At 35.5% G+C, this 23,797-nt stretch overlaps 1 protein-coding gene across 1 annotated transcript in view; it reads left to right on the top strand.

The window, feature by feature from the left end:
- LOC104397254 (chromosome unknown open reading frame, human C9orf3) overlaps nucleotides 1-23,797 on the top strand; it is a 170,106-nt gene that overhangs the window by 36,848 nt on the left and 109,461 nt on the right. The window contains exons 5-6 of the mRNA XM_010007203.1: nucleotides 21,749-21,938; nucleotides 23,795-23,797. The exon at nucleotides 23,795-23,797 is cut by the window's right edge and continues 104 nt beyond it. Of these exons, the coding sequence (XP_010005505.1) occupies nucleotides 21,749-21,938; nucleotides 23,795-23,797 (193 nt within the window). The remainder of the gene's footprint in view (nucleotides 1-21,748; nucleotides 21,939-23,794) is intronic.

Here is a 23,797-nt window from a genome sequence, read left to right as displayed (position 1 = left end):
AGGAATCATTTCAAAAACAGTCTTGTGACTGACTGGGCTAAAGAACATGGTATCGAATAGATATACCCGTACTATGCACAAATCTCAGGGAAAGCTGAAAGATACAATGGTTTGTTGAAGGCTACCCTGAAGGCAATGGGTGGTGGAACTTTCAAAAACTGGGACAAAAATTTGGCAAAGGCCACCTGCTTAATACCAGAGAATCCATCAGTTGGGCTGGTCCTGCTCAGTCAGACCTTTTACATACTGCAGATGGGGATAAAGTCCCTGTGGTATGTGAAAGAAACTCATTGGGTAGAAGTGTTTGGGTCTATCCTGCTTCAGGCAAAGGTAAACCTGTCCGGGGTGTTGCTTTTGCCCAGAGACCTGGACATACCTGGTGTGTGATGATGGAGGATGGTGCAGGACAATGTGTACTTCAAGGTAATATGACTCGGTGGGAGAATCCTTATGTAATCCTTATGTAATATATGTATGGAATAAGGGGTGGAATGTCCTGGTTTGGGCCAGGATGAAGCCAATTTTCCTTTTACTGATTTCTTTTTTTCCTTCAGTAAGCTTTCTTTTAACTAGTAGCAGAGTGTTCCGACTAAGACTAATAACAGTGGAATGTTTTTCTAACTACTGAGGCTTCAAGGTCGCACCTTCACTCTGCCGGCTCAGACACTGTGGGGAGATCTGTGACCCCCCTGTAGGAGGCTGAGTTAGACAGACAGCCAAATTGGCCAAAGATATTCCATTCCATATATCTACGTAAGCTCGGAAGAAGGTCAGAGGTCACAGAAGACAACTTCCTTCCTGCTTCTTCTCCCCTTCTCTTCCATCCATGGCTGGTGTCCGGGGAGGACTCTGTCCATCCATCACCGTCGACCCCCAGGCTCAGGCTCTCCTGACCCTCATCACTCTCTGCTTTCTCCAGCAGCTCCGGGATTTTTCGGGACTGTTCCAGCTCAGGAGATGCTGTGGGAGTTGCTGGGGGTGAGGGAAGGCAAGAAGCTTTTACACATATCTGAACATATTTGTATATAATTGTGTATATTTTCTTAAATCATTAGCATTTAATTAAAGCTGTGTAGTTTAGTTTTCAATCCGGCCAAGTCTCTCTCATTTTCTCTCTTTCCTTCCCTACTTGGGTGGGAGGGGGAGGGGATTGAGAGTCTTGTTGAACCTGAGTCAAATGGTGACATGATTATTTAAATTTGCTGTTGAATCCACTGTTGAGCTGTCATTATGACCCTCAATAAGCTGCTGCTGCTGTTTGGCTAAGAATGCAGAGCTCATTTTTCAACACTACCACCATCAGATGGTGGCAGCTTTGGACCCATTTTGCCAAGGAATGTAATTTTCTTTCTTTCTGCTTCCACTATGTGTCACTTCCAGCTGCTTTACTCACCGCTGCAGTACCGTATAATGTTTCTTTCTTCAAAATTAAATAGCCTTCTGTTTCTTTGGTTTGGATAAGAACATTTGGAGTTGAGTGTTCAGGTGTTTTGCTACACGTTCAAGAAAGTTTTCTATTTTAAAATGAAAAATTCTGACACAAGTTCTGTTGGATTGCAGAACTGTTAAGAACAGCTGAGGCAGTGCTACTTTTTCAGAGCAGCAGACCTTTTTTTAGATGCTATAGGAAACACTGTGTCCAGCAACTGTGGAAAGATCTTACGATCCTTTGCTGTTAATTTTATAGTATGTGCATCGTGATTTGTCTTTTGATTTTGTGCCTGCCATAAGCTGGAAAGGGATGTAGTTAGTAGTTTCTTGGACCTTCTACTGGAAATGAGGTCCATAGATGCTGAATTTAGTCATGGATGTTTTGTTACAGAGGCCTGTAAACCTGAGACATTTAGTTGAGCTAAGCAGGGATAATGTATTTCTTTATTATAGTTCAGATATTAGGTAGCAAGTACTTTATGTTGCTGTTTTGCATTGAAATCAGACTCAAAAGCTAGATGTAACGAGTTGACACAGTGCTGAGCTAATTTCTAGTTTAAATATTTGCAGGCTTAGACATAGAAGTCAGTAGCTTTAGAAATGCTCCTGGATTTATCTTCGTAGTTCTGCTTGAAAGAAAAAAATCAAGTAAAACAAAAATTAGACAAAAGTAGTCTTAAAAACCCTACAGTGTTACTGGTATTGATTGTGTTAATAAGTAATACGATGCTGTTATGGTGGATAAACTGTACCATCTCACTGTCAGGAGCAAGGGGAATGTTGTTGCCCATGCTTGCTTAGCCTAAATATTTAATACTGCAGATTTTATATATTATATATATAAATATATATTTATTTTCACACACTCTGAACCTACTCAAAACAAGAAACATCTTTGAGTCTGCTTTTCCCCTCAAGGAAGGATCAAAGAAGAAACAATGTGCAACAGATATTGGTCACATAGCTCAATGCACTGTGATTTCTAAAACAGTACAGTTTCATGCTTGTAGTCCCATGTTGTTGGTAGATTAGCTCAACTGTAGTCTAATCCAAGTAGTCCCAAATTATAGAAGTAAAAGAGGACAGAATTAGTCCTGCCCACACGTATGCTTATGTAGATTGTAAGGTTTGGAGGGGACTCCAAAACTTTATGTCATTGTCTGCTTAAGTTGATTGAACCAGTTGTGCTTGTTCATGAGCTTTTATTTATACACAGGGTGTATTTTAATGAATTATTTACTCAAACATGTAGAATTTTTAAAGACTCTGAGATGACAAATTGTATAGCAGTTTGGCGTTTTTTTTTATTATTTATATTTCATCTTTATTGTTTCTTTGAAGCTTACTGAAAGCAAGAGGCTATATACTCTACAATCTACACATACATTTTTTCCCCCTCAGATTTCAAAACTATGATAAAAGTATGTTTTACTAGTGCAAATATTTGCACTGTATCTTAATTACATTCCAGCAATGGTAAGTTGAAAATTATATGTATTTTATTAGTTTTTCTTTTCAAGTGATATAGTATTTTAGTTCTGATAGCATTGTCCTTTTAGTACTTCAGTAATATTCACTTGGGAAGTGCTGCAAAAGCTAATCAAAGTTATTCGGACATATTGATACAGATCTTGCTCCTCATATTTTATCAGAGCATAAAATAGCCACTAAGAATTTCATAGGTAACTCAGTAACATAAAAAGAACAACTCTGGAAAGTTACTTCAATGTTAAATTGTTTTTATTTAGCTGCACAACATAAGGTAATAAAACTAAACCAATAAGGAGTGTCCTAAGGTAACTCTGCATTGTACTTTTGTTTTATACTCATGCCTACTAGGTGTTATGTATGGAGTAAATTAGTAAGAGGTATAAATTATTCAGTACATTATTGCATACTTGATGTGAAACTAAAGTGCAAGCTTGTGTAATAGATTTTGGACACCTTGAAATTATTATTTTAATGAAAAGTAGCCATGTGTTCAATTAAAATCTGGGAATACATGTGGAAAGCTGTTGTAGAAAGGAGGATAGAAATTTACAGAGAACTTTTCCAGTTATTAATAGCAGTGATACTATTTTACTTAATGCTAAAGACAGTTGTCCCTTTTCTGAGGTAATTTTCAACTGCTTGACACTAGGGGCAGAGTTTGCTTGCTATAATGAAGCAGAATTCAGCAAATATTTTATACTTAAAAAATTCTGGCATGTCATGACATGAGAACTTTTAATTAGTGTCTGTGTAACAAGACTGAAACATATAATCTAAGTTTGTTGTATTTGTATTTTAAATTGCTGGCAATTTCAGTGTTTAAGAAGGGTAAAGCAGGAATTATTAATATTTTTTCTCCATCTCACAACAAATTTGTGTATTGTGTCTTTCTTTTTAGTCTGATGTTTTCTTAAATATGATATTTTGTGACTGCAAAGAGGAAGTTTGTTCTTATTTTGTGAAAGTTGCATGTGTTTATGAACTTTTACTTGTGGGTGGTAATAATTTTACCTAAAACTGTCAGATATTTGAACTCCTGTATAAAAGCATTCTGTGAGGTAATCCAGATGATGTCAAACTTCTGCAATTACATATTCTGATGTCCCATAAAAATCACATCATCATGATAGCAAACCATCAAAAACTGTGCAAGCCAAAAGATTAGGAGAGTTCCACTTCTTATTTTTTCCACTGTGATTTACTGCTACTTAGAATGAATTTTAACATAGATTAATTTTAAATGAAATGGACACTGTATACTCTAAAGGTAACACAAAAATCTTATAGCTGCATTCTTGTAAAGAGAACTTCTGGTGTCTCTAGATGTGCACTGCCTCTTTTCTGTCTTCTCACATTTAATCATCTATTTCTAGTAGTATTTCTACTCCTGCAGGTTATTTCAGAGTTGCCATAAATGTCAGTATCATGAAAAAGTCAACTTTCTCCACAATTTTAATTCTTCACATAATCAGTAATACATTTGGTAGTTTTTGAGAGTTACTACCTACATGTCCAGCTGAGGCCTGGCCAGGATTCTGTTGCATGCTCTCAGCTTCCATTTGGAGCTGAAAGCATTCACTGTTTTTTCAGCAAGTTCTCAGCCCCCCTAAAGATAACTGTCCTTATTTCATAGCCAGCTGGAAATTTGCATAACCATAACTGGCTTAAAATTTTTCTATTTGATAGAACCTGCTCTTTTGAAAAACCTTCATAAATCTTACTAACGCAAATGAGCATCGCATGTTCACAGAGGGAAAAGGATAACCATTTGTCTGAGATTTACATAATCTTTGTGATGTTACTTTTGAGGGTTTCTAGGTTGTATTCAGGCATAAGATTTTCTTCACAGGATTCCTGTTTTCTGGAGGACATCCTCATTTGTTTTTAACTGCATAACATACACATCAGTGTGTCAATACCAAGATTATAGGAACCAGAAAAATACCTAAATAGAGAGACATGGGTGGAATGGCTAAAAATATACACATAGTTTTAGATATTTTAATCTACTCTTGCATGTCTGAAAATGGTAGGCATTCTTCAAATGTTGATCTTGGCACTTTCATTCACAAATTAAAGAGATTAATCTGTGATCATTCCAAATCAGTTCATAAATTTAACTTTCCTTGCGATAAAGAATAAACTAAAATCAAACCTTGAATTAAACTAGACTCAATTGATGGATAGATGTCCTAGAAAACTTACCCTTTACCTTATATATTTTGCATAGCCAGATGTAGTCAAGCACAAATTTCCCAAGGTATGAATGTCATATTGTTGTGCTGTAATCCTATTGTGAAGGCAATGATACATTATCATATTAAAAAATTAGTTACTGCTGTATGTTTTTTTTTTTAGTCTGCCAGTTTTTTTCCTTTTCGTTCTGATTAGATTTTGCCTTTATCATTCCAATTTGATAAAATAATATGTCCTTCCTGTTTATAAACTGTTATCACGTTGATATTTTCTTTTTCTGTTCTTGTATTGACTGAAAGTGTGAGTTGTGCTATAAATAATATCTAGCTACGTTCTCACATAATTTTAGCATTCTGTTTTCTGTGTGTGTATGGTACTTTGCTCTGTCATTTTTTGAATAGTCGATTTTAGGCCTTTTTATGTTGGTTGACGACGAGTTTATGCTTTGGAATATGCAATGTGCCTGCTTTTGTGTATATCTTTTTTGCATGTACTATTAGTTACCACTAATATATTAGTTACCACTATATTATACATTAGTTGCCACTAATACTGCATGTACAGTGAAAAAGGGTACAGTATGTGTGCAATGTGTTTTTAAATTGAGGCAAAAACAGTTGATTACTTTCTTACCTTCAGAGGTATCAGTAAAAATAACTATTTCTCTAGAATAAAAAGTGTATTAATTGTTTTTTGCTTTGATATAATTTTTTAAGGATTTTTCCACATATGGTCTTTATGGTCCAAATTCTCCGCTTGTGTTAATAGGTATGAGATTGGAATACTGATAACCTATCTGAATAAATCAGATGACTAAATTAAAATCTGGTGTGTTTATCTACAGAGATTCTTATTTCTGAATGAGTAGAGAAAACTGGATGAGAAAATTTAATTTTGCTCTTCGTGTCTGGTATCAGGTGTAGGTCCAAGATTTATCCTCTTGTGTGCAAGTTCCTATCATGAGACTAAAGTAGCAATTTTTTTCAGTTGTAATTGCTTAATAGCACCCCAGACTTTTCACATGAGTTAAGTACTTGTCTGACGGTACAAGAGTTACTTAAGAAGTTTGCTCTGGGTGACTGTGTTGTCCATGTTGCTGTGATATATGAACTTAAGATATCCTAGACATAAAGAAAGCTGTGAGTGTCCATACTTTTGCCACAACAGCAGTTAGCTGTCTTTGGACTCCTAAATAAAACTGGAAATGAGATGGTAACATGCAAGTTTTTGTTCTGGTAGTATCTGCCATACAGGTTTGGAATAGGTTACATGAGTGCCTTCCTGTGAATTATTGTCAGTATACACGTGCCACTTCGGGGTGTACCTCCACATATACATCTGAGCTGATACAACTTTTTCTAGAGAAGAAAATCTGTACCTTCTACTCACCTAGATTTTCTCTGTGCTTTGCACTGAATGCATGGAAAGCAATGAACATCTTCCATTCCTTAGTTCTGGCTTTTGCTTAGGTAAATAATTATGTGGCTTCCAGTCCATAGTTTTGACTCTTCTAAGCTTCTGAAGTAATTTTTTTAAACTTCCAAGTTTGTAAAAATTAGCAAATTTCAAATAAATAATGTCCTTATTTTGTGCAGTACTTTTAAATAAACTGAGGTCACAAAAACTGGAGATATAAGTAGTGTACAAATGCATTTGTGTTACTTAAAATCTAAGTGAACGTGTGTCTGGAAATATTTCTATTTATTTATTTATTTTTCTTATTATTAGCTTTTACGGTTTCTATAGTAATTAGACAAACAGAAAGTTGTGTTGTATGCAGCATTTTAAATCCCCACTGTGTTTTCCTATGTGAATCGTCTACAGTCATAGGAGGAATTAGCCAGTGTTCATGTGGAAAGAATTGTGGTAATATAGGCTCCCGTTACAGTTCTGTAGTTACGTTACAGAGACTTAAGGAGCTTCAAGATCTTTTCCTCTCCTTGGTCGTAGATTTGCTGAGGGAGTTGCTAACTGTGAACTGAGATGAATCTGTTGAAATTTATGTCTTGGAAAAACTAACCTAAGATACAAATCTAACACTGACAGGCCCACTAGAGTTTCCCAGTTGATTGAAGAGCGCCATGTATTCCTTTTTACAAATAGGCTATTTTTTTCTGATTAAATTGTCAATGTTCACAACCTATTTAAAAATACCTTCTCTGTTACTTTGTGTACAAAAGTCAGAAAGGCAAAGTGAAGCAGTTCTGGCAAAGGCCAGCACCTGATTATTTTCTACCACATGATGTTTAAATTGAATGTGAACAGGAGCATTCCTTAGACAAGGAACTTGCAAATAAAGATAGTATGGGTTTGTTGTTTGGTTGGGTTTTTTTATGGTACTAACTAGGGAGAGCAGCGTACTGTTCTGGAAGCCACTGATGAACTTCTATGCAGTAGCTGCACATACTCCTTTATGAGATGTCAGTGAATGAATTTGTTCTGTGCTCATTATTCCTTGGGTCTGTTTTGTCATGTGTTTTGCAAAGGTCTCGTCTGACAGTTTCTTAGTGTAATGTTCACATGGGGCATGTGAGGGAGTTTTTGAGATGGTTTGTTCCTCCATGCCATCAATATGCTGAAGATACCTCCTTGTCATCATATCCAGATGGTGCAGACTCTGCTTTCCCACTGTTTGTTTCATAGGCTTACTTAAGAAGAAGCTGGCTGAGTTTCAACTAGAATCTTCCTGCTCACAGGAAGAAAGGAAAAAAAATAGGGGTGCTTCCTCTGATTCTGTTGTTGAGAAAGAATGCTTACCCTCTTTCAAGGAGTCTCATCTTCTTCTGATTTATTAGATTCTGCAAATTCTGTTGAATAATTGTTGGATACAGCTTTTTATTGTCAGAGACATGTTTTTACAAAAAAAACCAACTTATTTGTGGGGAGAATTCTGGTCAATGAGTGACTCTTTCTTTATTTAGCTCAATTTAGATCGTCCTGGCTTAGTTTGGGGTGTGGATAGTCTTCCTGTAGGGGTATTGCAGGCATGCTGTCAGTCATTGCCAGTCAGTTGTTGGTTGGGTTTTTTTAAGCTTCAAGTATGAACTTGCCCAAAGCTTTATGTGTTGAAATGGTTTATACATGTGGATATTAGAATAAAATTCTAGGCTGAGATAGATAAATGTCTCTCTCCCAATGGAATAACAAGAATCATGTGCATACATCTGAATAACTGAACTTGGCTTTAAGTATTTTCTCAAATAGATAGAAAGTGTGAACATAATTTGCTTTCATTTCTCTGTATGTGGATCCCCGAAAGGGCTTAGAACAGTTGATGCAGGCAAATACTGTGATTCTTGCAACTGCTCACCTTCTGTGTTGCATTTTTTTGCCTTGCTGTTTTGTCTTTTTTTGTCTATCTTTGAATTCACCTTTTTCTGATTTGTATGCAGGTTATGCTTTATGATTGTGAGGGACCCAAAATTGATGAACTTTTTTGTGTCTGATCAGAATCTTGCCCATTTGCAATAACATAAACATCTCACCTCAGATGCAGCCAGTTCTGTATCCCTAGGGGGCAACAGTCTGTTAGCAGTTTTGTTTGTGTTTCTTACATTTACAGCACATCTGGTAATAGGAGAGCTTAAATTTCATTCTAACTATGTCATATTACCAAATAAAGCTTCAGCACTGAAGTGGCCAGGAGAAAGAGAGGCCTAACAGTAACATGTTTATGATCTAAATTCTCCTGGTTTTGAATTTAAAGGTTGCTGGCATTTTTGTATTTTTCCAGTCCAATGTACATATTCAAGACTTTCTTGTGGATTTCTACATTAACTGAAGATCTATATTTTTAAATATTAATTGATTTGCAATTTTTTTGTTTGTTTAATTGAAGGAAAATTGTTCTGAACAAATAAACACAGCTGATAAAGTTTGTGATTTGGTAAGCTGAGTGATTCTTGACATTTAGTAGTGGACTACATTAATTGGGTGATAGTTTAATTTATCTTCTCTGCACATCACTATCTGATCTTCAGATATGAAGGAAGGTGTATGCCTTTAGAAAGTTTCAGCTTAAAAATAGTACAAATATGGAATTTCTTGAAGAAAAAGTGTATTCTGCATATTCTGAATAAATCAGTGTTATAGATTGGGGATTTTCCTTTACTGTGCTATTTTATGCCTAAATTCAGACTCAGTGATGCAGGTGTCATATATAGAAGATGTATATGTTGGAGCATTATAGCCATCCAGAAACATAAAGTTGCTAGTTCTTTACCCAACCCTGTGTCCACTCCATGTGTCCATACTAAAGTAGTATGCTTAGTTTTGGAGTAGAATAGCACCTAATATTCCTGAGACAATTTGACTGGCAAATGAGAGTTGATTTGAAACAAAACTTGTCCTATTTCCAGCATGTAGTTTAAAGCTCAATAAGGAAATCTAAGATTTTGATCTGTTTCTTAAGAGCTTTGTGTTTGCATATAGCATAATTAAACGGCAATAATGATATTAATACTTACCTAGAAGGTAGCAGCTGATAGTGAAGGATCTTGCTGAGGGTGAAGAGCTTGCTTGTGGTCATGTGTATTACTTCTGTGTTACTTCTTGTAAAGGAAGGAGGAATTACAGAGGATCTGTAAGATGCTTGGAGACCTGGCTCTTCTGGAAAAGCAGATGGAACCTCATAATCTATTATTAACATCAGATAGTTAGATGGGTTAGTCCTTTTGTTATAAAGTTGGCATTTAAAAACAAAAAGGTTTTAATCCTGATTGCAGATGCTAAGCTTTCTAGCAGATTCAGTTTGAGTATAAATGTGGAATGTTGGAAGGACCTGTGCTCAGTCTTGTCGCAGATGTTACATACTGGCAGCTTTTAATTTTTGTTTTTATAAAGCAATTTTTACATCTTTAAAGAAGAGGCCAGAAAATGTTGGTCATGCTCCAAAATACTGTGGTACACAAGGATTCCTTTAGAATTTACTCATTAGACTTGAAAGCACTTTTAGAATGTAAAGACACCAATCCTGATGCCATAATTCTTAGAAGTTGTCAGTGAGCAGGTTCATTTCTGTTAATTCAGTAATTTCAAATGACCTTGCTTCATCTTACTGTCTTTAGCTTTGTTATCTTAAGCCATGAGAAAAGGTGTTGTTACTATCATTGTGACAACTGTGAGCATAGACCTGTGCTTATTGATCACAATTGGAATGTTAGCTAGGATCGCTCCTTTGTATGTAATTCTTTGGGTATTTTTCAACCTTTCTGTTTTAAACTTCTGTATTTATTATCTGCCTAGAAACCCTCTGTTTGGTCCTGGTAGAGATTTTGGAATATGTTTGTTTCCTGTGAATGGTCAGTATATACATAGAAATATGAATGTATAATCTGACAAAAACAGAGCTTTTAGTGTATTGCCATAACCCTTGTCAGTAGAGTGGATGGGGAGAAATTAAAATTTTTTCTCCTGTTTTAAAATTTAAAATCCTTGGTGATTTCAAAAAACAAAAGTAAAAAAATACACCTCCAAATGGAGATGACCCATGATAGTTTATTTGCTGTGGTCTTGCAATGCAGGGAACCGCCTCACTCTTTTTGAACTTGGAGAAATGCTTATTAATGTAATGTGTATTAGCCTTAGCATTGTACCAAATACAGAATTTTACATTCTCAATTTAACAATTTCAGAATTTTTGTTTTCAAGGCGTCTTTGATGAATTGACATAGCACAAGTTACCAGGCTACTGTTGGAAATCTCCAGAAAACGTTGGATGCAATGGATGTTTCTAGGATGTAATGGTGTTTGCTTCTTTTTGCCCTCTTTAAAAGGAACACATAAATGTATTCTGTGACAGTGTTTTGGACAACAGGAAAAATATTTGTTTATTCTTTATGATGGACTGAAACAAAGTTGGAGATATTTGAAAAGGTAAATTGATAGAAGGTGCAGCAGAAGAGATTAGTAAGTAATGCTTAATATTATAAGACATTAACACAGTTTTCACTTACGCTAGTTATTTCCAGTTACTCTGTCCCTTGCTACGGGATTCAATAATAGCTGGATATCTTTGTATGATGAATAAAGTAATTCACTTGCACACCAGCTACTTCCAGCTAAACTGTCCCGTTGCTATGTGATTCAACAATAATAGATGGATGTCCTTTATAGTGGATAAAATAATTCTCAGGCACACTGAAGCTTTTCTGTCACTGACTGTGATGTAATTTAATCTTATTTTTCCACCAGCACAATACATGTGTCTGTGTGTGAAAGAGAATCTGCGTTTGTGTGCAACATTTTCCTTGGAAATAATCTTCCAAAAAGGAGGAGAATTAGTACATTGCAAAGAGTTTAATGTTCCCAAAAGATTTTGTTTACAGTTTAGTTTTGAACTATTAAGCATTTATTGTAAGGAGAGCAGATTGTTCTAGCTTCAATAGTTATAATACTGTTCTGTTTTCATGTTGCATGATCTGTTTGCTGCCATAAAGTTGTTACAAATTGAAGGGCTGATATAACATGAAGTGAGGCACCTCTTCTCAATGTTGCTTTTGTTCTGTATTTAACAAATTAGTATGTTGACATTTGTCACTGATGGATTTCATTATTTGCTGAAAGGGCTTTAGGGAGTTTGACAGCATGAATGGTTTCTCCTACAGACTTTTGAGAATTGATAAAGGCATCTTTGTTCTTTGTGCGAAAGCACAACAAATATCTTATTGACTGACACATACAAAAAAGAAGGCTTGTATGGCTGTTACGCAGAATAAACTAAGACATATTTTTTAAGCCATTATGTATTCTTCTGTGTTCTTTCGGATTTTTTGGTATGTGTTGGTTGTTGTTTTTTTGTTGTTGTTGTTTTTTTCTTCTTTTTTTTCTAACAATGTGTATCTTGTTCATCAGTGTAACAAGAAGCTTTGGCTCTTCATTCAGTAAACTGAAGGCATGCAATTTAGATCTGTTTACATACTGTTTATAGATGACAAGATAAGAAAAGCAGGTAATAGTTGATAGGACTAGTTAGTTTAATTTCTATTACCGGAGCCATTCTTAAGATGACTGTGCAGAGTGTTGTAAAATTTGTATATTCAGACGATAAAGGCATAGTAGGAATAGCGCCTCTCAGCAGGGAAGCTGAAAATCAAAATAGACTTGAGAGTGTTTGATTTGCACCCATTCTTTTAGGTAAAATTAAAGGCTTCGGCAAATGAACTTTTGGGTACAAATTTCTACAAGCTTGAATTGTGGGCGATACTGCATGTAGGCAAATGCTAGATCACATTGAATTGGATAATTAGCTTGAATTCCATTGTCTGCTCCCACATTTGTAGTTGGCACAAAAGGCAAGAGTGTATTAGATAAGAATTTAAAAATTCAGTAACTTGCCTCTTTTATGATTTGAGAAGTTCTGATGATTTTAAAAAATTAAACCTCTTAGCTTTCCTTTCTAATTATTTTTCTTAGAAATAGCAGGGATTTGCAGGACTCTCTCTTCCAGTAATGTTTGGGATTTTTCTAAATGATCTGGTGCTGTATCTGGAGTTTTCTTGGTCTACAGATGAAGCCTATGTGATTGGAATTCATAAAAAAAACAGAGCATTACCTAGGTTTGTTGTGTTTTGTGATGCTACTCTAACTGGAGTTTGTAGATACTTCCTAAAACCACTTTTGCCTTCAAGCAGATTTTATGTCCTTGCCTCTTTAAGACCAGTGATACCATGAACTTTACATTGAGAAAAGAATAACGAAAAACTTGAAGAGCAAGCAATCTCTTTTCCTTTTTAACTGTTGGTTTTCTTTTCCTTTTTTGTGATGGTTTGGCTTTTTGTTGTTGTTTTTTCTAGTTGTTTTATTCTGGTAAGTCTGGATAAAAGCTTTCTTCTATACATTAAATGAAGACAAATAATGACTCATTCTTTATTTTGTCTTGTCCGTATCACCTTTTGATACCACTAATGTATAGACTGTTAACCTGATTGAGTTTTCCCTGACTAGTCTTTCTGACTATTTATCATAGTTGGTTTGGCTGTCAGTTGTGTTATTAGCAGCCAGAAACTTCATGAGGTAATAAAAGGAAATCCAGGTCTTATGGTAATAACAATAATGCACAGCTACAAGTAATGATCCATCCATGATCAAATAATATCATCCATCAGTGACAAATGTCACCATCAAGACTGGAACTAAGGAATGTTGTAGAGACTTTTAATCAAATTAATAATTGTGAAATAACAAGAGTAGTTTTAAGAGTCTGTGAAACAAATGCTATATGAATTTCTAATATAAACCAAGAGATTATTTTTTGTATGAGTTTATAAAATGGGAGCTGTGAGTACCTGTATCTATATATGTATTGATTATCCTGTTCTTGTTAAAAGAATATGACCAATTAAAATAATTAATTATAGTATCAGTGTCCATCTATTGCTATTTTCAGTTCACTTATTTTTTTAATTTCAGCGAGTGTTTAATGTTAATTTTGTGTCCCTAATCTTATATGTAATTTTTAAATGAGAGGGAATTAATGTGTGTGTTTCTAGTAGAGACTTTCCCCACTATTATTTGTTATTAATAGTTTTCACATGGTTAACAGCATAGCTTCTTTTTTTAAATTATTATCTTTTCTTCTCATGATTTTCTAGTATTTGGAAGCACTCAGAGAAATGTTGTAAAAGTTTCATATGAAATCTGGAATTTTGCAAACCAAGAATGTAAACCAAATAGTTCATTTATATTTGCATATAAAGTTCTTGCTGAAGTTAGTGGGAACATGATATTTCCTCTGGCTCCTCAGACATAACAGAATTTTCCTTTCAGCTTCTAATCCTCTTTTGTGATGCCGTCTGTGTCAGCAAAAGTAGAGATGTTTTATCATTGTTGTGATCTTTGCATCAGCTGTCTTGCATCAAACAAAAAAAAAGAGACCTCTATGAAATATTCCATATCCTAAAATACTATTCACAGAACAGTCTGAACTAGAAATTATTAATTTTTTTTGTCTTGATTTCTTTGCTCTCTAACTGAAGCTCTGTAGTTTGACTTCTGTCTATTTCTTAGGAATCAAAGAAAGAAACTACTTGAGTTGTGTAGCTTGTAGGACTTCTTTGGAAATACCTGCCATGAAACAATGCAGTTTTGTGCTATGAATACCTAGTAAGGGATCTGGAAATTGATGTCACTGATTCACAAATTATTTTCAATGTTAGCAGTGTCAGTACTTTTTGAGGAGCAATTGCATGTGAAGTGTGAAGATGAAAAATAAAACTTCATCAAATAGAGGTTTTTTTTTAAAGAATGGAACATGTGTTGTGTTTATTGAAGTCACTTTACTTGCAGTAACTTAACTTCCAGTTAACTAAATCTGTTAAACATGAAAAATTCATTCTGTGATACACAACATTAAGAACTTTAGTCCTCAAGGTGTTTCTCTTTGAAAGCTGTAAGATTTATTTATTTTTTTACAGTACTGTAGCCATTTTTTATTAGGAGATACTGAGAAATTGGTTCTTATAAGAGCATTCCATTACTTTGAGGGATTTTGGGCATGAGGTTTCAAACAAATCCGCATAAGAAATCTTATAAGGTTTTGAATCTGTAATTCCTTCGTTTCTTCACCTTAATTTTCTGTTTGCTTTTCTAGCTGTACAAAAGCAGGCAGTTTGGGAATACCTAAGTTTCTAAATGAGTAGGTATTGTTGGTCTTACATAAGACATGAGGAAACAAAATCTGGGTAGCTCCAAAAAAATGTAATGCCCTGCAAGTTCCTCTTTGTGATACAGAACATGTAAGGTGAAAAGAACTGAGCTAGAGCTGATGTTTGGCATCCTGTGGTCATCACAGGTTAACTGATGAACTCCACAGTTCTTTCTATGTGTTGACTTCTGGTCAGTCTTCTCATCTCTTGTACCTAATGATCTTCTTACTAAGTTGGGGTAGTACTTTGATCCCAATCATCAGACTGAAATCCTTATTTAAAAAACAAGATCCTTTCTTTTCTTCTTGGTTTACATGCCAAGTCAGAACATTTGACACAGATAGGGTTTATTACCATGATATAACTGCAGCAGAACATCTGCACAGCTAAGTTTTTAATGCATTTTTTAAAAATCCTAATTACAAATTTTTGAGACTTAAGATTGCAGATGTGTGTGCTCTGTGTATTGGAGAAAAAGACAGTATTGTTTAAAGAAATTGGTTGTGTTATTACCAGACTGTTCATCTTGTGTGTTCATGTTCTTGAGAATTGGATTGAGGGGAATTATTGTAACTCTTCTGTGGGAAGTGATGGCTTAAGTCCATCATTTTAACATTGTATATTTTGGTTGGGTTGTGGAGAACAGAAAGCTGAGCCCCCCCAAAAAGCTAGAACTTCAAACCAAAGCATTTTTCAGAAAGAAATTAGAAATTAATCAGGCAAATTTTTGGAAGACTGGTGCAAAAATTAAAACCTCAAAAATGCTTGCCATCAGGCAGATGTACATTTTTGGGGGGGCAACTAGATAAAAATCTTGTTATAGCAGAGTCATCTCTGCATTTTATTCTTGAAGTCCCTGAAGATAGAAATAGGAAATATTAACCACACTTTTAGGATTGATTGTGCTATGGTATTCAAAGAAGTTAATAGCTGGTATCACCCTGTATGTGATTAGTTCCCATTGATGTAGTTTTAAAAGAAAAAATAAATTCTTCAGTTGTTTGATTTGGTTCTTAGCTTCTGTTATTTTTTTATTGTTAGAAAATTATCTGCAAGCCCTGGCGTTTCATTTAATACTTTGACGTTTTACTCTTGAAAAGTTTCAGGCAAGTTATGATTGAAATTTTGAAGTTATGCAAATGTATACATGATGGAGCATGAAAGGATATAGTGTATTTTTTCATTTGTGAACATAAAGTTAAGATAATTGAATTATGGGCAATGAGATGGTTTGATATAATTTTCCTTTAGGCTAATCTCATATTAGCTGTGACTACATTAAATTCCTTGTCCATTTTTTGAAGCACATAAGGTGTGTATGCTTTTTGTTCATGTTAGTATGACTGGTCCTTCTGCATTAGCAAAGTTAGGTCTTCTGGCATATAAATATGGCATTTGCCAACTCTTGTCAATATTTTCAGTGTGGTTTCATATATTTTTGTTTGTTATAATGTTCCAGACCTATTTTCATATCCAAAGAAAATTTATAAAATCTCTTCTGTGAATAATGTCTAGACAAATGAAATAAATAGGTGACTTGCACATCTAAAGACATTGGAAAGAGGTGTATGTCACAGTTTTATGGGATAAATACATGCTGTCTTTTTATGCAGGTTTTTACTTCCAGGCTTTTCATTTGGTATAATATGGGATAAGACACAGTGAGAAGTATCAAGAGTTGTTACAAACCTAGTTGTTAGCAGCTGTTTGAGCTTAGGCTACATTTTTTCCATTCAGTGTATAATTTCTTGAGTTTTATGCCAAGTACCAGCCTTTCAGTTGAACAGAAATAAAGAGAGATTCTCCTGAGAGAGTTTCACCCTTGCACATCCTGACTAAACTGGTTTGTTATGGTAAAATAAGCAACGCTCAAGTCATTGTCTGCCAGTTCGTGGAGCAGCTGCTTCCTGCTCAGGTGTTCGGATTATTAATTAGGCACTTGCCTAAAATTTGAAGTTTGAATGTTGAATTGCTATACTGTGTTGGCTGGTACCACCCTTTTTCCAACACATGTGATTGTTCTTCTTTCCTTATTGCCTACCCTACTGTATTATTGCATGATTCATAGAGTAAAAAGTTAGTAATCTGCTCTAGAATGAGTTTCAGCTGTAACTGTCAGTCACTTGTTGGTTTCCCATTATGATGATTGGAAGGGAAAATTTTATGAAGGAATTTTATTTCTGAAATAATGGTCAGAGCATTCCAGCTGCCAGTTCCTTTATAGCTGCATCAGTGTGCGTATTTGAATTTCTTTCACACTATGAGTGTAGGAGATTTAAAAGGTGTTTTTTCTCTGTTGTTCTCTCAGTAATGGACTGTAACATACCAGAATGCTGGCATGTTCTTTTATCTGCAATTCGAATGGCACAAGTGTCCTCAAGGATAAATTAAGCTGACATTCAAAGTGTGCTATAGATACCACAGACAATACGCTCATGCTGTTCTTTGAATCACTGGACTAATCTAGGTTGAAGGCAACTGATGAGAGATGGCACAAACTGTAGAGAGCTCTTACTTAATTGTCTAATTTTCTCAAACTCCAGTACTCTGTAAACATATACCTTAATGTGTTCCTATGAAAATCTTTTTAGAGAGATTTCCCCTGTTGCTTTCTATATGTTGAAGAATGGTTTTTCTAGAAGTACAGTAACTGTCTAACACATTTTCTGACTACCTTTTTCTAAACAGGAAAAGTTAAGCAGTATGTGGAGTACTATCAAAACAAGAAAAATATTTTTTAATCATATACCTTCCACCTGTAACAGTGATTTTGTCTGTAGCTTTTTACTCCAGAAGCATAATTTTCCAGCTGATATGGGCTTGGCTCAGTTATTTCAATAAATGCATAAGAAAATGTAGCTGCAAATTCCTGTGTGTTAAGAGGGAAAGGCTTCTACTTCAAAAGGAATGGAGTAAGTCTGTTAGAAATGAGCTTCATGTTTCTAGCCTAAATACATACTTAAGTTCGTGCACATATAATTGTTCTGAGTTTGTCCTTTGTGTCTCATCTGGTGATGTGTGTGCAGCCAGAGAAAGCGCACTGCTGCAGCCTGTGTGCAAAGCAGCACATGCATTTAGGTAATAAGCTAGAGAAAAAGCTTTCAGAAAATTGCTTTTTAGAGATTTGGCCTCTCAGTTGGTCAGATTACTGTTCAAAGCTCTAGGACTCACTGGAAACTTTCATTTGTTAATAATTAAGAACATCCACATGGGTGCAATTGGATCACTGAAACATCAGGATCTTTTGGCCTTTCACACAAAAAAAATTTCTTTCTCTTTGGGGCTCAGTTTTTCCTTTGTATGCATTTATACCATAGTTGCAGTGTTGAGATTTCCCTTAATGGCAGTTTAACTGGGAGAGGAAACTTGTTCCTTCTTTCAGTCAATTTACGTGAACATCTAGATTATGAGGGTGTGACTCTGGTCAGAATAATAACCTTTTGCTTTAAAAGTGGAACCAAGTCTATACTTGTTGAAAACAAGTAATTAACTTATTTTTCTGTAAGAGCTATTGGGAACTTGTCCAGCTTCCTGGGAAGGACTGGTGGGATTTTTGTTAAGATGGGAGAGGTTTCCCATCTTCCTTACCACATCCAGCTAGCCTGTTGTGGCCTGCTTTAGCAACTTGGGCCAGACTTGAGAAAACATCAGCTCAAAGCATTTATAAGCTGCATCTACCTTGTCAGGTCTTGATGTAATTGCTGAGGTGAGTCACTTTTGTCCATTCCTAGTGTATGAATGGATTTATTTCCTTTTCAATTCCAATGAAAGCAACACATATTGAGCCTTATTTTTTGTTCCTAGTAAATCAAATGCATGGTAGGAGGGCCAAATTCCTATTTTGGTAAAAAACCCAAACAAACAATTTTTTTGTCTGTTGCAACTTAGTAATTGTCCTGGTTTAAACCAAGATAGATCCAATTTTCTTTCTAGTGGTTTTATTTTGCAGTCAAGCCCCTTCTATATTGCTGCACTTGCTGAAATTAACAGCATGTTTTTCAGTCTGTGTCTGCTTCTAGGACTAATAATGCCCAATGTTTATAGTTACTGCTGGAGAATGTGTGCAGAACCAAGGCCATTGCTTGATTCTGAAAAGCATCTTACACTCCAGAACCAGAAGGGAGTAAAAGAGTCACACCTGCAACCCTCCTGTGGGAAGGAGTGGACCAGACAAGTGATGAAAATTAACCAAAGTAATCCATCCCATACATATCACACATAGTGTGAATTTGAGGGATCACCAGGTTGAAGCTCCCTTTTTCCATGGCTGGTGTCCTGGCAGGATTCCATCCGTTCCTCTGTGTTTGATCCCAGTCTGTGTGTTCCACTGACTCCAGAAGCCTAATCCAGGACTTTTCCAAGGCCTGCCCTGCAGCCTCGGTGGTGATATGAGCATATATTTGTATATATTTTATTATTTTCCTTTTCATCACCATTGTTTCATTAAAGCTGTGTAGTTTAGTTTCTAACCTGTAAGTCATTCTCCCTTGTTCCCTCTCTCTTCTCTGTAGGGTGAGTGAAGGGCATTAATAGAGAGCAATCTGTCATTCATCTGATTTCTAGCCCAACATTAAAATGTGACAGTCATTATCCTGATTATCTTATTTTTCACATAGACACTTCCCTGAATTATCAAATGTATTAGGAACAGCACTGGTAGTAACTATTTGGAGTGAATAACATGCGCATTCTGGATGATGTAAAAATGTGGATTTGGTTCATATCAGTAGAGGTAGGTAGAGTTTCTGGAATTCAAACATACATTGGAAACAGACAATATGTATTTTAAACTAATGCACAGAATTAGACATCTCCCCAAACTAATAGATGCTTGACATATTACAGAAACATGTTCAGTCTTTGATAAAAATACTCTTAAGATAAATGGGAACTTTGCACTGCTCTGCAGTCATGTATTGTTACATGAGGCTCTGAATTGGAGATAAAGTTGTATGGTAAGGGCAAACAAAATGAAAGGAATCATTTAAGGTGTTCTCAGTAAAGGAAGATAAAGGCTGTTCCCAGACTCTACAATGAAATTCTGCTACAGCATATAATCTTATTTTGGCCTTGTAGAAAATTGTATTCATATTTTTTAAAAATATAACTCATATACATTTTTGTCAGTGAAGTGATTTGCAATCCTTACATAAAAGAGAAGATGGTCGAGTTAAGGCATTTCTTTTATATGAGTGATTGGAAAAAGCAAGAAACAAAATATTTACTTTTGTTGTGTATTTACCTACAGTATACTTAACATGTAAACCATTCTCTAAGCCTGTTTATGAGGCATGAAGTTACTTTTGTTTTGCTTAACCAAATGGCAGAAACACTGCCAGCAGTATGTCTGGAATGTTATTTATTTGGTCCATTTTTGTGGTTTTTCTTTGTAGCACTGGACACATGCCACAGTTAGGGGTCATTTACTTAAAACTAACCAAAGTAATACCCCTGAAGCTGCAGTTATTCTTCTCATCAGGAGCTTTATAAGAAAAGGTTAATCATGTTTTGCAGCTTCTGTGCTTGCACTTCTCCCCGCACACACACTTCTTTTAATCAAAATTTCTTTTGGCAAAGATTTGGAGAGCTACTGTTTTTTCTTGCTTTGTTCTCTGTGACTTGTTTCCTCTATTAGTGCTTTAATTTCTTATATTGTTTCTTACAGTGCAAGCTGATTGAAATATGTTAACTTGCTCTGCTGACTGACTGTTATTTTATAAGATGGTTATTGAGTATGTTTTTGCGTTTAAGTGAGTATCATATTTCATGGTCTCAGTTCCAGACATTCAACTGGTTGCAAGAAAACTGTGGGTGTTTTAACATTTCCAACAGAAGGGTAGGCTGGGTGGGGAAGCTCTTTGGAACGCTCATGACTCTTGGAAATGTCTTAAGGCCATGTGCTCCCCTCCCATGCTCATAAAGCTAGACTTATTTTTAAAGACCTGTAGTCTTGAAGGCATTGCCATAATGCTTTTTTTCCTTTCTAACTGACTGAGTTGAAAAAACAGTTGAAATATAGATGATGGATGCCAACAGTGCAGAAGTACTCTGCAGACAGCGGTCTGCGCTTGTGCCCACCTGTGGGACAACGCCTTGCTAAACCCTTGCGTGTTATTCAGAGGGCTTAATTGTGCTCCTTTTATTTCCTAAATGTACTTAATTTCAAAAATTATGTAACTTTCAAGATATTATGTTATGTCTGTAAGCACAGCTGAAATTGCCTTACGGCAGAACATGAGTTGGGTACTACAGTGACTCGCAATTCATTGTGTTTTCAATAGCAGAGCATTAATTAGTAACAACTTTTTCCCCAATTTCTTCTTACACTACTTGATTGCAAAGCAGGTACAGATTGGATTGTTCTCTGTTGTGTAAGCATCTGTTAAGTGAATATAGAGTCTTCTCATTTCAGTGCTTGTGGTAAAGGATGTTATCCTTCTGCAAATGCAGAAATGATCAATTGTTACCATCAGATGGTATCTCTTTAGCTTGTTTAAAGTTTTAACAAGCACATTGTGTGCTTTACTATACATACCTTTTGTGAATAGGGATTTGTTTTCATTATAAAATGTTTCTGCTTTATTTATTTCCAGCTTTGATCTTTTAACTGATAAATGCTTGCTGCCTATATTCACACCTGCTCATCTTTTATTATCCTTGCTAATATATAAATGCTTCTATTGAAATAAATCAGTCTTGTAATTTCAAAAATATAAAACTTTGGTTTAAGTTACTTCTTACACATAATGGTTGTTTGACAGTTGAATACAAAACAACTGCTTGGCAGAATTTTAGTTTGGTTATCTGCCATATAACAATAAAGTACAACCTAAAAAAGTCTGAGCAATAAACTGTTAGTCATGACCTAGCACACATATAGTAATAAGAGGCTGCCAAGGCTAACAAAGTAAATACATTGTTGTGTCCATGCAAGGCATGTTATAACAGGTCAATAATGTATTTTGTCACTCATTCCTATTGTGCAGCCCGCACATCATCTTCCTGTCACAAAGCATATTACCTGGAGGGAGCCAGCTCTGTGGAACACGTCTGTGCCATGAAATTGCTCATGCTTGGTTTGGACTGGCCATTGGTGCTCGTGATTGGACTGAAGAGTGGATAAGTGAAGGGTTTGCCACTTTTTTAGAAGATGTCTTTTGGGCTAGGGCACAACAGGTAAGGTTATGTCACTTATCAGTTGAATTTTGTGGAAAGCAAAATCGTATACCTTGCTGTGAATTAGCTATAAATTAAACTTCTGTGTTATGATTGTAAGTCTTTTAAAATAATACTGGAATTTGCATGGTAACTTGATTTAAAAAAAAAATAAATCCTTTCTTGTCCACCATGAGCACTAATTTTTACAGAGGTAGAGGTCAGTGCAAGTGAGAGTGTAAACATGTTTGTCAGTTACTACCTTCTCACAAATGTACTACTCAGTTATTACAATTCAGTTGTCAAACAGTTGTTCCACATTCTTTCCACTTCTTTGTATTCCTGAAAATGGAATATTTAGCTGAGTTTACTGTAATACTCCAGGTACCTAATGAAAGTGGTCTGTTTTTTTCCAGTGGACAGCCGAGAGTTGTACTTCAAGACAAAGTGGGAGCTGATAGAATAGCACACCAGCACTTACACTTTTTTTCTCTTACAGTGCCCAGCAAGAGTTACCCTCATGCCGACTTAGAAATCATTGTCTGCCTTAAAGTTAAAAGCTCATAAATTGCATGTTAGCTGGGTTCCTGATACAATTCTTATTGTTGTATCTCTGCTTCTTCAGGAATTTAATGTATTAGTAATTTCTTCCTGTGCTTATGTCAGGGCCTGATTCTGTCTGTTAAGTATGCAGAGCTTCATTTGTGGACGAGCAGGTGGACTAGCAGCAGACATTGTATGCCCTTCTGAGCCTCCAATTTATGAAGTATCAGGCATATTTATAGCACCAAACAAAACAGAATTCCTTGTCACATACTGTGTTTCTGGAACAAGAAAGAGAGGAAGGCTGTCCAAACTATTTGCTTTTCCCTTCTGGTCCTAAAACACATTTCTGCTTTTACACTGAGCATCACTCCTCTGCTGTGAGCAGTTCACATTAATTCCATACCTTTGTGAGTCACTTGAAAACATTTTCTCTGTAGTGGACACCTCTCCATGTAGCTGAATGGAAGGGAGTAAGCAACAACAGGGTAATTAGTGCCCTTGTTAAATTACAAGCTCAGAAAATACATTATTACTTCCCCTCCCCTTTAGAATTTATGAGATGTTTTGGTGCTGTGCAATCATACAGTTGTAGGATTATAAATATATTCCATAGTGCCTGACAGTAACTTTATTTGACTGAAATATTGGTGTAATGTAGGATAATGTTAGCTTCTTTGCTTTCTTCCATATCCCATCTTTTCTTGTAACAGAGAAGCATAAATTAGTTGTTTTTTGCAAGATGACAACTTGGCATCTATTTTGTAAGCATGAATCTCTCTTAACACTATGAAAATGTTGGAAAATAAAATAGGAAGCTTGCACAAATGTGTCAGATGTAGTAGGAAAGAGGACTCCAAGTCAGGACACAAAGTTCTTGCCTGCAAGTTTGGAAAGAGTGAAGATGCAACCCAAGCTTATGTGCCAGGTATCTGTACTGTACATTCAGTTCGCTTATTGCCAGTGACTAAAGGAAAACAATATGCCCATTTCTTTCCTCAGACAGAAATATTTAATTGGCTATTGAGTTGATGCACACAGTGAGGCTTCTGTCTTCCTTAGGGCTACTGTTGACTCTTATAGCAGCAACTGTTTTGTTTGGGTTTTTTGTTTGTTTTTTTTTTGTTGTTGTTGTGTTTGTGTGGTTTTTGTGGAGTTTTTGTTTGTTTTTTGCTTGTTCGCTTTTGTTTGGTTGGGTTTTTTTAATAGTTAATATTGGTGCTGTTTACTGCATTTTCTGCATATTGAAGGAAAACAAAAAGTTTCTCTTTTGGAAAATTATTATTGTATGTTGGGAAACAGAAATCAGTGATCTATGTGTTTTGTACACCAAGCAG

The sequence above is a fragment of the Chaetura pelagica genome, unplaced genomic scaffold (genome assembly GCF_000747805.2).
Source record: "Chaetura pelagica isolate M959 unplaced genomic scaffold, ChaPel_1.0 scaffold40, whole genome shotgun sequence".
NCBI classification, from domain to species: domain Eukaryota; kingdom Metazoa; phylum Chordata; class Aves; order Apodiformes; family Apodidae; genus Chaetura; species Chaetura pelagica.
This window is presented reverse-complemented; position numbering and strand designations above follow the sequence as displayed.